This window comes from Chanos chanos, chromosome 7 (assembly GCF_902362185.1).
Source record: "Chanos chanos chromosome 7, fChaCha1.1, whole genome shotgun sequence".
NCBI lineage: Eukaryota > Metazoa > Chordata > Actinopteri > Gonorynchiformes > Chanidae > Chanos > Chanos chanos.
Window position 1 is genome coordinate 22,257,927 of NC_044501.1, and position 12,039 is coordinate 22,269,965.

Here is a 12,039-nt window from a genome sequence, read left to right on the forward strand (position 1 = left end):
AGGATCGCTTTTTTAACGTCACCCGCTTGCGACCGGAGAAAGAACCTGTGCCTGGGTTATTTTGTTGAAGATCTCTGGCTATGAGGCTTATACAGTTCGTTGTACGCATTTAATGTGTCAGGATGTCAGGAGTGTACACGACATGGTGTTAATTCGCAAGAACTGTTTGATCAGATACAAAGGCAGTCGGTTGACCACTTCGAATTTGAACAAGATTGTTCTACCTATCGTTACTTGGTGTTCCATTTAAAATTTGACTGTGGACCTAACCAGCGTTCATGTACCAAAAACGTACGTGAAAAAGCTTTAGTAGTTTTTTGTACCAGACTGTCAGGAGAATTACAATGACATCTGAATTTTAATTAAATAGATAGATAGATAGATAGATAGATAGATAGATAGATAGATAGATAGAGCTGTTTAATCCATATTGTTATAAATACCCATGAATTACTCATCATGAAATCTTAGCCCAGTATAACCAACAAATAAGCATGTATCTTTATCTGCTTTTAAAGGTTACAGTTTAGCAGATTGAAATGTGTTCCTTAATATGTTCCTTCCTTTTTTGGAGGGGGGGGGGGGGGGGGGGGGGTTGCTAGCTGCAATAGCTACAGAGGAGACATTTTACTATGTTGCATTGCATGAGGTTTCTTCCTTTTTTAGTTTCTTGGGTTATGGAAACAACAACCTTCACTGATTTTTCTTTTCCTACCCAAAACAAGCAGATCTGAATGACTGCTCATTGCTGTTCATCAAAGGACAGCCAAATGAGTGTATCCCATTACTTGCCTTTAGGCATCTCAGCTTTCATTTGATTTAAGCAGTGTTGCCCTTTGCATTGTACCTCTGAAAATCAAGCATTCCAATGAAAGAGTGGAATTGCCATGGAAACCGTGAGGAGAAGCCAGCAGTTCTGCATTATTGATGCTGCAGCTAAGGCATGGAGACTCACTGTTCCACATCAACTCTATCATCATTCATATTTTCCCCTTTTCTTTGCCTTATCATCTACTTTACTGTATTTCCTGCCATTTGTCTCTGGTTTGAATTACTCATATCTAACTGTCACCATCTTGAAATGTTGCATTTGTGATGTTTTAGAATGTTACTCACATTTCTGGGTATCCTTATGTTTTATTCTTAGCAGTGGACATTTGATATTGGCATTGCAGTGCATTTTGGTAATCTTGTTTCACATTTCTTTTTTTTACCTTTACTGTCAAATCTCTTCATGACTGATGCTATAAAGGATTTTTTCAGTGTTTAATTTGGTTATGTAGACAGGTTCTGATAAATGATGTAAAACATTCATTTTGAGTCTTACTTATATTACATATCTCTTTACTATGTTTATTGTCATGTCACGTGAAAATACATATGGGGAGGCAATGGTGTGGTGGTAAGAGAATCATGGTTATAATATGAGTTGTAGGTTTAAACCCAAATATGACATTTAACTGCTGATGGGCCCCTGATCAGGGCTCTTGACCACAAAGCTGGTCTAGAGATGTGTAACCACTAATTTGGAACGAAATAATCTCAGACATCTCTAGATGAGGGTCAGTTACATAGTTAATGTTGATGTCTGCAGTGATGGTCAGTTTTGTCCAGGCAGTAAAAGTACTGTAAAATTATACCAATAACTACATTTGTGACCATAGGTCAAGACTGGTTTATGGTTATAAGCTATATGGTTATACTATACATGTGTTTATTAATTCATTCATTTTTTTACAGTGACATATTCATAAATCAAGCAAATTAAGAAAATGGAAAACATGTAGTTTCCCTCCTAAATTAAATTAGATTTGTTTCCTTGGTATACACATATAAACTCAAAAACATATACATGCAAACCCATAGTTTAACAGTAAAACATGATATAAATTCAGAGATTTATGCTGAAGAGACTTATCCTGAGCTCTTCATCCAACTACAGTTTACCGTCCTTGTACCACGAAAAATGTGTCTTTTTATTCAGGAATACTTTGTATCGCTCGCGCGCACGCAATATGTAAAGGTCCCTGGTAGACTGGAGATAGAAACTTTTTACAATTACCGAATGACTTTAATAGACTACACATTGGAATCCCTATGCAGCTACTTCCATCTTGTAATCACAGACCCAGGATCAGTTTTCTCGACCCTTTTAAGGTCTAGAAAGCGATGCATACATGTCATCGATGATCTAAGTTCAGCGCTGCGGCTAAGCCTCAATGCCGTTAATGAGCGCTGATTACGTAGAGTGTAAATATTAGCGTCTGTTAAAATACAAACTAATTAACTTTCCTTGTATCATGGTTAATCATTCGTTGACGATTAGGAGGGGTTGTTACGTGACACTTTTGCTAAATTAGCTAAAATAAATACCAAATACAAATTATAGTCAGGCAACTTTAACATAGTCCTCATTGTGGGGTCCTTAACTATTAGCCGAGCAAGAAGGCTACGCAATCACTTTACACCAACTAATGGGGTCAGTTTGTGTGTGAATGTTCAAGAGTGATACTGGAGAATGGCAGGTCTGAAGATTGTCTTTTAATCTTATTGTCTGTTTTTTGAGAGATCTGATGTCATCAGCTTTGAATCATGCAATTGTTTTGGAATCATATCCTCCTTTCTTTGTCCTCAGTGTCAAATATCTCGGTAGCTAACTAGATAGCTAACGTAGCCGAAGTATTCTACTTTGTAACCGAGCTTAGCCACGCTAACGTTAACGAACATAACATATGATTGTTTTTATTGTAAGAACGTGTGAAGAAGTTTACGTCATTCTTTATCCTCTTATGCAGTTATCAAATACTGTTGTTTTCCTATGAGCTGAACAACCAAGTGATATAATTACATAAGGAATAGTACTAGCTTGCTAATTCAAGTGCCTTTTGCGGAATGTATTGGTTGAGCTAACCTAAGCTGTCTAGGTTAGCGTTAGGGTAATTATACCATTAACTTAACGTTTATTATCTTAACGCTAGCAAGTCGATACTGCCAAGACTTTCCAGTGGGGAAAGTCTAGCTTAGCCATTACTGGCTTAATGTTAGCTAGGCAAGTTGCCAAGGATATCTATTGGTCAGGGATATCATGAGTTACGGCTAACTGGTGTTGTGTCCATGGTCTTGTCACTTTATGCTTAGGCAGCCGCATCGGTAGGTGAGCTAGCATTTAAGTTAGCACTTAAGCCATTATCAGTAACAGCTAAATACGTGGTAGCGACATAATTGTGTGAGCCAGTACAACAACTACAATCGTATTTCAGGGAGTTGAATACTCATTATTCTTTCTGTTGAACTTTGTTTCGCCGTTTCATTCTTCAAATAATTCAGTTGTTTAACTGTCAATATCAGCAACTTGACCTTAAAATAGATAATATGTCACCGAGTTATTTTTGTTGTGGTTCCTAGCTGGCAAACATGAAGTTGTAGGCTAGTATGTTAGGATAAAGCCAAATTGTAAAATTAACGTGACAATCAACGTGACCTTTTTCAAACTCACTGAGCACTGTAGCGTGTCATTTCTTGATGCGCTTACTAAGCAGTTGTTAACTTTACCTTTTCCCCCTTCTGTTGTTCCCTACCATGCAACAGTCAAGGACCGTTTTTGATAGGATAGCAGCTCCACTGTCTATAAAAAGCTTTTAGATGTTTACAGACATCCACAGAACTTTGTGCTGGAGAGGGCTGTGAGCATTGGTTTTAAGGGAACCCAGAGTTTTTAACAAGAGTTTATCTTATGATTCTCCTTAGGCCTGACCTGAAAACAGCATATCAAAGTTGACCTGCTCAGCTACAGGGGTGGACGGCGGGCAGTGTAGTTTGTGTCTCCAATCCTCATCTGTCTCTGGACTTTTCACCTGAATTCTGGTGCGTTCACTCCGTTGAGACAATGTACTGCCTCCAGTGGTTGCTGCCAGTCCTACTCATCCCAAAGCCCCTGAACCCAGCACTGTGGTTCAACCACTCGATGTTCATGGGATTCTACCTGCTCAGCTTCCTTCTGGAGAGGAAACCGTGTACCATCTGTGCCTTAGTGTTCTTGGCAGCATTGTTTCTCATCTGCTACAGCTGCTGGGGGAACTGCTTTCTCTACCACTGCCAGGACTCTCCACTGCCAGACTCAGCCCATGACCCCAACATTGTGGGCACTTAAACCCGCAACAACATGTCTGTCTACCCCCCCCTCCCACCCCCAATGATGATATGTGCACAGAGACCTCTGGACAATCTACATTCAGGCTGTGAATATAATCTTTGCCAGAAATGCTGGGACACTCCTGTTCTTGGTAACCCATATATGCTTCCCGGTCCCGTCTCCCACACTGACGCTCACAACACAGACAGTAGCCCGGCCCCCAACTCTCCCCTGTTCATGGGCTAAAGTCTCTCTCTTTGGGTTCTAGGATCTGAAATTTGCATGGGTTGCCTGTTTGATTTTTTTTTTTTCCTCCATCTGTTTGGGTTTAAATGCAGATTACATTTTCTTAATTTCTGGATGCTGAATGTTTCCAAAGGGTAGATATATTGTGTGATTGTGTGTGAGTGTGTGAAATATTTTGATTCTTGATCCCGTACTGACGGATCGTTCTGATTCAATGTAAGTGGTAAGGAGCTGTTGAATCTCCGTGGCTGTCGAGAGCTGAAAATGAATGTGAGGTTCTGCCAGTCTTGAGGCTTATACCTGGATTCTTCCAGAATGGCTAGAGACAGAGGGAATATTTACTTGACAGTTGAGTACACTTCCCCCCCCCCCCCACACTTTGACTGGTTGTACTTAAGGCAAGCAGAATCTACCCCAGGTTATCCCTAGCCATCTCTCTCAAGTCAGTCCAGGTACTGTCACAGCTTTGTAATCCAATAAAGGTAATTGCTCTACAACACACAGAGGTGGGAATCACAGTGACCATGGGTGTTTTTCTCTTTGTTTCTTGTGAACACTCACACATACACAGACACAGCGCTGTGCATGTTATAGCACAGAGGTCCAGGTGCAGATGACCCGATACAGGTGGGGATGGCTGGTGTGTTTGTAGGGAGACAATAAATTAACCTCCTCCATGACTACAGCACAAGGTAACGAAGACAAACCTTATCCGTGTGAATTAGCTTTGAGCCTGGCTACAGTCAGCATATATGACAACTTGACTTTTCCTTTTGTTAAAACTGTTTAAAAGGGTCAGAGAAACTCTCAGATCTGTTGTCGGAGATCAAACCTTTGGTTGCTATAGAAATGGCTTATTTCCATTGCTGGTTAATTAGTTGCAATTATATTTTCACATAAAATGTTGGGTTTTTTTTCTTTCTTTTTCCTTCCACTTTTGAGTGTTGGTTTTTTTTTTGCAGCTGGAGTCTCTCTGATGCTGCACACTGACTCACAGTTGCTGTAAGATTTTAATGTCATTCTATCCCATCAGCCGTATTTTGACAATGAATGGGAAGGTGTGACTTGTATACCACTGTGTAATTTATGCCATTCTTCAGCAAAACATTGTTGATCATTAAAAGAGCTGAAGCCACCTGCTTTGGACAAGACTTTTCTCTGGATGTGTGTGACCTCTGGATTTCATTTTGTACGGGGTAGATTTTGGACATCTCCTAAAAAAACGTGTTCTGATGGTTGTTTTCCCACTTAAGTCGTCTTATTTTATTTTTACAAAGAGCTTTATGTAGATGAGCCATTTTTTTATGATTACTGGTGTGTTTTCAGGCTAAAGCCGGCTAGCTGCATGACACTTCATTTTACAATTCCTTCCATTCTTTTTTTAAAGAAGCACTGGAAATAAATTTTCTAAATACAGCACCACACAGTTTGACTGTGATTCTGCTTAGTGTTTCTCAGGTAAACACTCTTTCATAAACTTTCTCTGTTTGCCACTTTAAACAGGTTAAGACATAGCCCTCCAGCTATTTCAGCGCTGCTTTTATTGCCGTGGAAACAGATGGTTTTTTGTACATGGCAGAGTTCCCTTGCATGCACTGACACTGGCCCAGTCTTTTTATATCCAGTCTGCGTGTGAGCCAAACGCTCTTCACACATGGCTTTGACAGCTGCATGCCAAGACAGGTTTCTGTTAGTTGCCTAGATACGTGAAGGTATTTACCCATTTGCTCGCTTGCACAATCACCATCTCTGAGACAAAAGAAGAATTTTACGTCACGTTACCTTGTAACACTCTGTGATTTGATTGGTTGTGGTGCATTCTTGCTATTGCAATACATGATGCACAACTGTCACTATACATGACACCAAACACAGGGCTTCAAATACTGAACCTGAACTTTGCCCAAGTTTGGCATTTTATGTTGCTGTTGGAACTGGGCTAGATAGAAACTATGCTGTTCAATGCATGCCCAGGGCTGAAGAAGAGCTGGACTGTATGAAAGTGAGGAACACTGTCATGTTGTGAGAAGGTAGCAGTGTTTTGTTGGGTTTAACTTGGAGGGATCTTATGAGCAGCCCTGTTCTCTGTCACTTCTCTTTATCTCCTTCACTGGTCTGTTCTTCACTCTAAATTAGCACTTCAGCTTTTTCTGATGAAGGCCCTGATAATCAGGCCACACAGTGAGGGAGTCAAAATGAGAAGCAGATCAGGAGCATAAAACACTCGCTCTTGAATGGCCAGTCAATTCACAGGGCTTTTGATCCCGCTCACTAGTCTGCTGACTCCTTAAAGAAATCTCTTGACTTTCACCTTTTTACAGTTCTGACTTGGTTTTCCTGGTCTTAGTTAGTGGCCAATTCAAAGAAGCTCTTCAGGAAGAACTCTGGACAGCCCAGTGCGAAAGATGTAGCCAGTATGAGCTGACAGTCAGAGGCAATCAGAGAGCCATGACAAGTATATTTACATTTACAAAACTATTTACATTTATTATCTGTGTAGTTTATTTGTACATTGTTTACATGTTACGGTGATTCTATATAGAGTAAACTTCATGTTTCCAATATAAATATTTCACAAACACTTTACATATACATATACATTGTTACGCAATAAGACTTAATGAATATTCTTGATAGCTCTCTTTTTTTGGCACCTCACATGGGTATTGATTTTCCAGGGTGTCAGCATTGTGCAGAAGATCATAATTTTGTCTGTCCTTTCTGAGGAAAACTACACAACAAAGCATGAATGCAAAAAAAAAAAAAAAAAAAGAATGGCATGCAAATGAATTGAGAAAACACAGTGACAAAAATACTGCACATATGTGCAAAACATAAAACATGTACCTCCAAAAACAAAAAGGCCGTGCCTGAGAATAAATCTGGAAAACACAGAAACCAAAACAGGAAACATGAAAATAAATAAGGAAGAAATCGAAAGGATCCAACGGCATCAGAGAACAAGAGGGCAGTATGACAGAAACAAAAACACGAGAAAACACTGCATTATGGGAAACTGACAGTAAAAGTGGTCTAGCAACTACAGGGCTCTGAGCGAGACTGAGGGGATGGCTGTTGCTATGTAATGGTTGTAATGCTTTTAAATAGTGGGAAGAATTTGGAACATTTATGCAGAAATGTTAGACAACTTTTTGTCTCATCATGGGTAAGAAACATTTTCATGTGTCTGAATTTAAATGAGTGTTTCCCTCTCTCTTTAACAGCAGATTCTGTCTTTCAACACTGCTGCTACTGATTACTTCTGCTCAACGCAGCACATGTGAGCCATGTCCCAGACACGGCCTCCTGCTTCCTGGAGCACTTCTGTTGTGGATCTCCTCCAAAATTCAGCATCTTGTTAAATGTGATCTAACTGGTCATAGCTCTATGTTACTCCTGAACACTAGGTGTGTGCGTGTGGTTTCATCTCTTGTTTTATGTTTTTGTGCTTCATGTTTCACTCTCATGCGTTTGTTCTTGTCACTGTGCGTCCCCTATTTGTTTGCATGGAGTCCTTTTGCAGTGTGTTGATTGGCTAAGCATTTTGCCACCAAGGGTAGGGAGGTTTATATAATCATGTCAAGACTACTCCCATATATGTGAAGCTTTAATTAATACTGTTATCCATTTTGTGCTGCCCTGTTAGGGAGAATGATATTTTGACCTTTGACCCTGACAGAGGAGCTGTGTTAGGAGGAGGTCTCTATAAGATGGTGGTCTCTGTGTCCAGATTGCGATATGCTTCTTCCTGTAACTCACTGCAGATCCTGTCCATACGCTGGAATGCCAGATGACCCTTTTTACCTGAGGAAAGAAAGCACACAGGATTAAACATTGCACAGAAAGAATACTGATTTTTATTTACTTTTACCTAAGTATCTGTCATCTTTCTCTAATTTGCTTTAACTATTCCAATATTGGATTTTTTTTTTCAGACTGGTTTTTATGAATGCATGAGCAAATGCTTTGCTTTGTGTTCCTGCTTGAAGTTTACAGTTTCTTGTACTCTGGTGTATTATTCTCAAGTACCCAAAACTACTGATAACAATCTCTCTTATTTCAGAATTAAGAAGATATCTCAGGTTACAAATGATAAAATGATCAGAAATAATGGTTCCACTGTTTCTTTGCATTATGCGATTCACAAAAATCTACTTTATGATCCACTGGTTCTGACACTCTCTTTCACAAGAAACTTTCTGTAGGCTTAAAGTAAGAAGAACAAAGACAGAATAATCTGTCATCAAACTGGGATCTGATTTGTTTGACTTATTTCTAAGTAGATAATCTGCTATCCGGCTGTGTAGGACTCAAAAGTTACCGAAAGACAGCACGGTCTCTCTGGCAGCGTTTCGCAAGTCCTCGTCCGCAGAACGCCAGAGCTCAGCCACCTGGTCTGCACTCTCCGTTGCCTAGGAAACACCACATCACACCTCGTAATCTCCTATTTATACATCCTGTGTGAGGATATGGTCTCCTCCACAGATGTTTCACTTGAAATAATCTATACATAATTAAAATGTCCAGAAACAGTGACGAATACCAGGTCAAATCTGTCCTCTCGCTCTCAAGGGGATTTTTCTTTCAAAAATCTAAACTTTCTAAAAGGAAAATCATATTCATAAATCTTTGTGATTTTTGTTGTTGTTTTTTTGGGGGGGTTTTTGTAAGTTATTAAAACAAGTCTACTTGGTGTACATAGAGGGTAAATCCCTTTGAAACATGGTGATTCAAAAGCTGGGATTAAAAATTGCGAGGGACGAGACAACAAGTAGGATTGAAAATGCAGGCCTCAGTAGAAGACTGTAATCTGTAGGATTATCTCACAGGAAATACTGAAATTTGGTGAGAGTGAGAGAACTTCAGGTAACACAAACAGGTCAGTGTGGTCCAGACCAGAATCTCATATTGTCTGAGCAGATGAGTGTGCAAACAGAAGACAGAAGGAAACAGAAACAATAATCTATCAGTTTGATCTTGTCTTTCCCTCTCTGTAGAGGCTTCCACTTTCACTCATTATGTCCCCATGGACTCTTAGTAGCTATAATAATCAAAATATAATTATATCCAATGGAGTAATAATAATTAGTGATAGTTAAAAAAATGTGGGAGGAGCTTACCTTGAGACATTTGAGGGCGAGACACGCTGCCTGCTGCTGGCGTATATCACTGTCTCTCAGCAGCTCAGTGTAGTACACCACAGCCTGATAAAAATCAAATACCATCTTCAACACATGACAACTACAGCCTGATAAAAAATCAGTCAAATATCATCTTGAACACATGACAACTACAACCTGATAAAAAATCAAATATGATCTTCAACACATGACAACTATAGCCTGATAAACAAATCAAATATGATCTTCAACACATGACAACTACAGCCTGATAAAAAATCATATATGATCTTCAACACATGATAACTACAGCCTGATAAAAAATCAATCAGTTATAGTTTAGTGCTTTCTCCAGCACCTGACAATTGCTCAGTGTCACGAGCCTAAGTCTAATGTTTGATTAATTGGAAATGGATTAATTTTAATGAAAGCAATGCTTAGTTAGATTTGAGATTCAAACACTACAGATGGGATTCTGAGAGCCAACATTATGATTAAATATCTAAATTATAATTCATCTGGGGAATGTTGATAAAGCAAGTTCTCAACTGGTCAAATGAATATTTATAAAACAGCTGTCAGCCTTTAGCTTTAAGACTTCTTCATTAAAAACATGGAAACAATTCATCTGAGAGTTCACTTGCGTTGGACTATATTGCCAATTTTCTTTAAAGTTCTAATTTACTGTTTTATAACTGTCATCTGACTGTTTTAGAAGAGACCACTAATCTTGCTCTTGTTACGGTCTAGTTGGTGTAAATCAGAACAGAGCATTTTTCCTGAGTTGGACACATTAATATGGAGATGAAGGACTGTTGCTCCTCACCTTTGACCTGAAGGCCCTTAAGCCCGAGGCCCTGCAGAGACAGGTGGCGGCGGCCTGGGCAACTTTAGGATTGGGGTCGACCTGCAGCAGGGCCAGGAGCTGCAGGGTTCTCCACAGAGGCTGCAGCTCTGAGATCCGTTTCCCTCTGAGCTTCCTCAGGGCCCTCCTCCTCTTTGGGGTTTCCAGACGGGACAGGAAATACACTGACACACAGAGAGACAGAGAAGATCCAATCAGGACAGGAAATACATTGACACACAGAGAGACGGAGAAGATCCAATCAGGACAGGAAATACACAGACATACAGGGAGAAAAAGATCCAATCAGGACAGGAAATACACTGACACACAGAGAGACAGAGAAGATCCAGTCAGGATAGGAAATACACAGACATACAGAGAGACAGAAAAGATCCAGTCAGGACAGGAAATACACCGACACACAGACAGAAAAAAGATCCAGTCAAGACAGGAAATACACTGACACAGAAAAAAGAGATATGCACCACTCGGATTCCTCTGTCACAACCTGCACCTCCATTTTGGACTTTTAGTTTGGTATGTCTTTGTGCTCTTGTTCTGTCTGTCTCCGCCCCTCACCTGTTCCTGTTTGTCTCGTTTATTAACCTTATTAATTTCAACCAATCCTGCTTTGCCCTTGTATTTAAGTCCTAATGTTTGCCTTGTACATTGTCTATCGTTGTTTGTGTTTTAGAGCACTCTGTTATGCTGCACCTTTTTGTTATTGGTTTTTGTTCTAGTTTTACTTGTACTTTGGTCTTCATTTTAAGTAAAGTCTTCCGTTTGGTCACCTTCATCACCGTGTCTTTGCACTTGGGTCCTGCACCACACCACCAGCGTGACATCCTCTCAGTATTAATTGCGTGGTCGGAGATCCTTACAGGTTCATGTGGATCAGTGAGGAGTGAGAAATGTAATCTCCCTCTGAATATTTCTCAGTCATGATAATCTTGTGACTTGTTCCTTCATGTATCCCTGTCTTTGTCTGAACTCAGATTGTAGGAGTGAAGGGCCTTGTGTGTGTGTGTGTGTGTGGAGAACTGTTTTGCCCAAACATTTTGCCGCCCGGTTTATCCCAACAGTTTACCCTGACAGTTTACCTACTCTTTGATATGTGCTCACAGTGTAAAGACACTGTGTATAAATGCATCTCACGCACAGTTACGCCACTAATGACAACTGTGCAGTGAGGACAGTGACATGGGGGTGGAAGTGTATTAGTTTATGCTTAAAACTAGTAGATGACTAAAAAACAGAGTAATATGTGTTAAAAGGGCAGTGAACCGGCTTAACGGAATGCCAGGGCAGTACCTTCTCTTGAGAGTTGGGAGATGTGCTCTCCAAAATCAGTGAGATTCCATCTGCTGAGGTAGACCTGAAGCTGGAAGACCGTCACTCTGTCTGGGGTGTACTGAGCTAAAGGCACCATCCTGCAACCAGCCTGGATCTGCTGTAGCAACTGTATAAACACTACAGACCAGACACAGACAAACAAACACAAACAGACACACATACACACACACAAAAGATGAGGAGGAAGGGATGCCCAAGGTTAGCCAAAAACAACCTTGCCTTTTAGTCCAAAGCATGGAGAAGACAGTAAAGGTCAGCATGCGCTAATTTCCATATTCATATATGAGCTGTGAAGTGTGCTGTACACTTAATAGGTTAAATATCAGATTTCCTGATCTGGA

At 40.1% G+C, this 12,039-nt stretch overlaps 2 protein-coding genes across 3 annotated transcripts in view; one reads left to right on the forward strand and one right to left on the reverse strand.

Annotated features, from left to right (window-relative positions):
* Nucleotides 1-2,454: 2,454 nt before the first annotated feature.
* On the forward strand, nucleotides 2,455-5,539 carry blcap (bladder cancer associated protein). Its single transcript, XM_030780791.1, has 2 exons — nucleotides 2,455-2,525; nucleotides 3,748-5,539. The coding sequence occupies exon 2, from the start codon at nucleotides 3,887-3,889 to the stop codon at nucleotides 4,148-4,150; it is 264 nt and encodes an 87-aa protein (XP_030636651.1). The 5' UTR covers nucleotides 2,455-2,525; nucleotides 3,748-3,886; the 3' UTR covers nucleotides 4,151-5,539.
* Nucleotides 5,540-7,296: 1,757 nt separating this feature from the next.
* ripor3 (RIPOR family member 3) overlaps nucleotides 7,297-12,039 on the reverse strand; it is a 41,017-nt gene continuing 36,274 nt past the window's right edge. For both annotated transcript variants that reach the window (XM_030780277.1, XM_030780278.1), the window contains 5 exons: nucleotides 11,657-11,815; nucleotides 10,325-10,527; nucleotides 9,499-9,582; nucleotides 8,700-8,790; nucleotides 7,297-8,182 (listed from right to left, as the gene is read on the reverse strand). In XM_030780277.1, coding sequence (XP_030636137.1) covers nucleotides 8,082-8,182; nucleotides 8,700-8,790; nucleotides 9,499-9,582; nucleotides 10,325-10,527; nucleotides 11,657-11,815 — 638 coding nt within the window. In that variant the 3' untranslated portion in view covers nucleotides 7,297-8,081. The remainder of the gene's footprint in view (nucleotides 8,183-8,699; nucleotides 8,791-9,498; nucleotides 9,583-10,324; nucleotides 10,528-11,656; nucleotides 11,816-12,039) is intronic.

Bases quoted from the DNA above. Each gene is read 5' to 3' on its own strand.
- blcap (XM_030780791.1), top strand. From the start codon at position 3,887: ATGTACTGCCTCCAGTGGTTGCTGCCAGTCCTACTCATCCCAAAGCCC.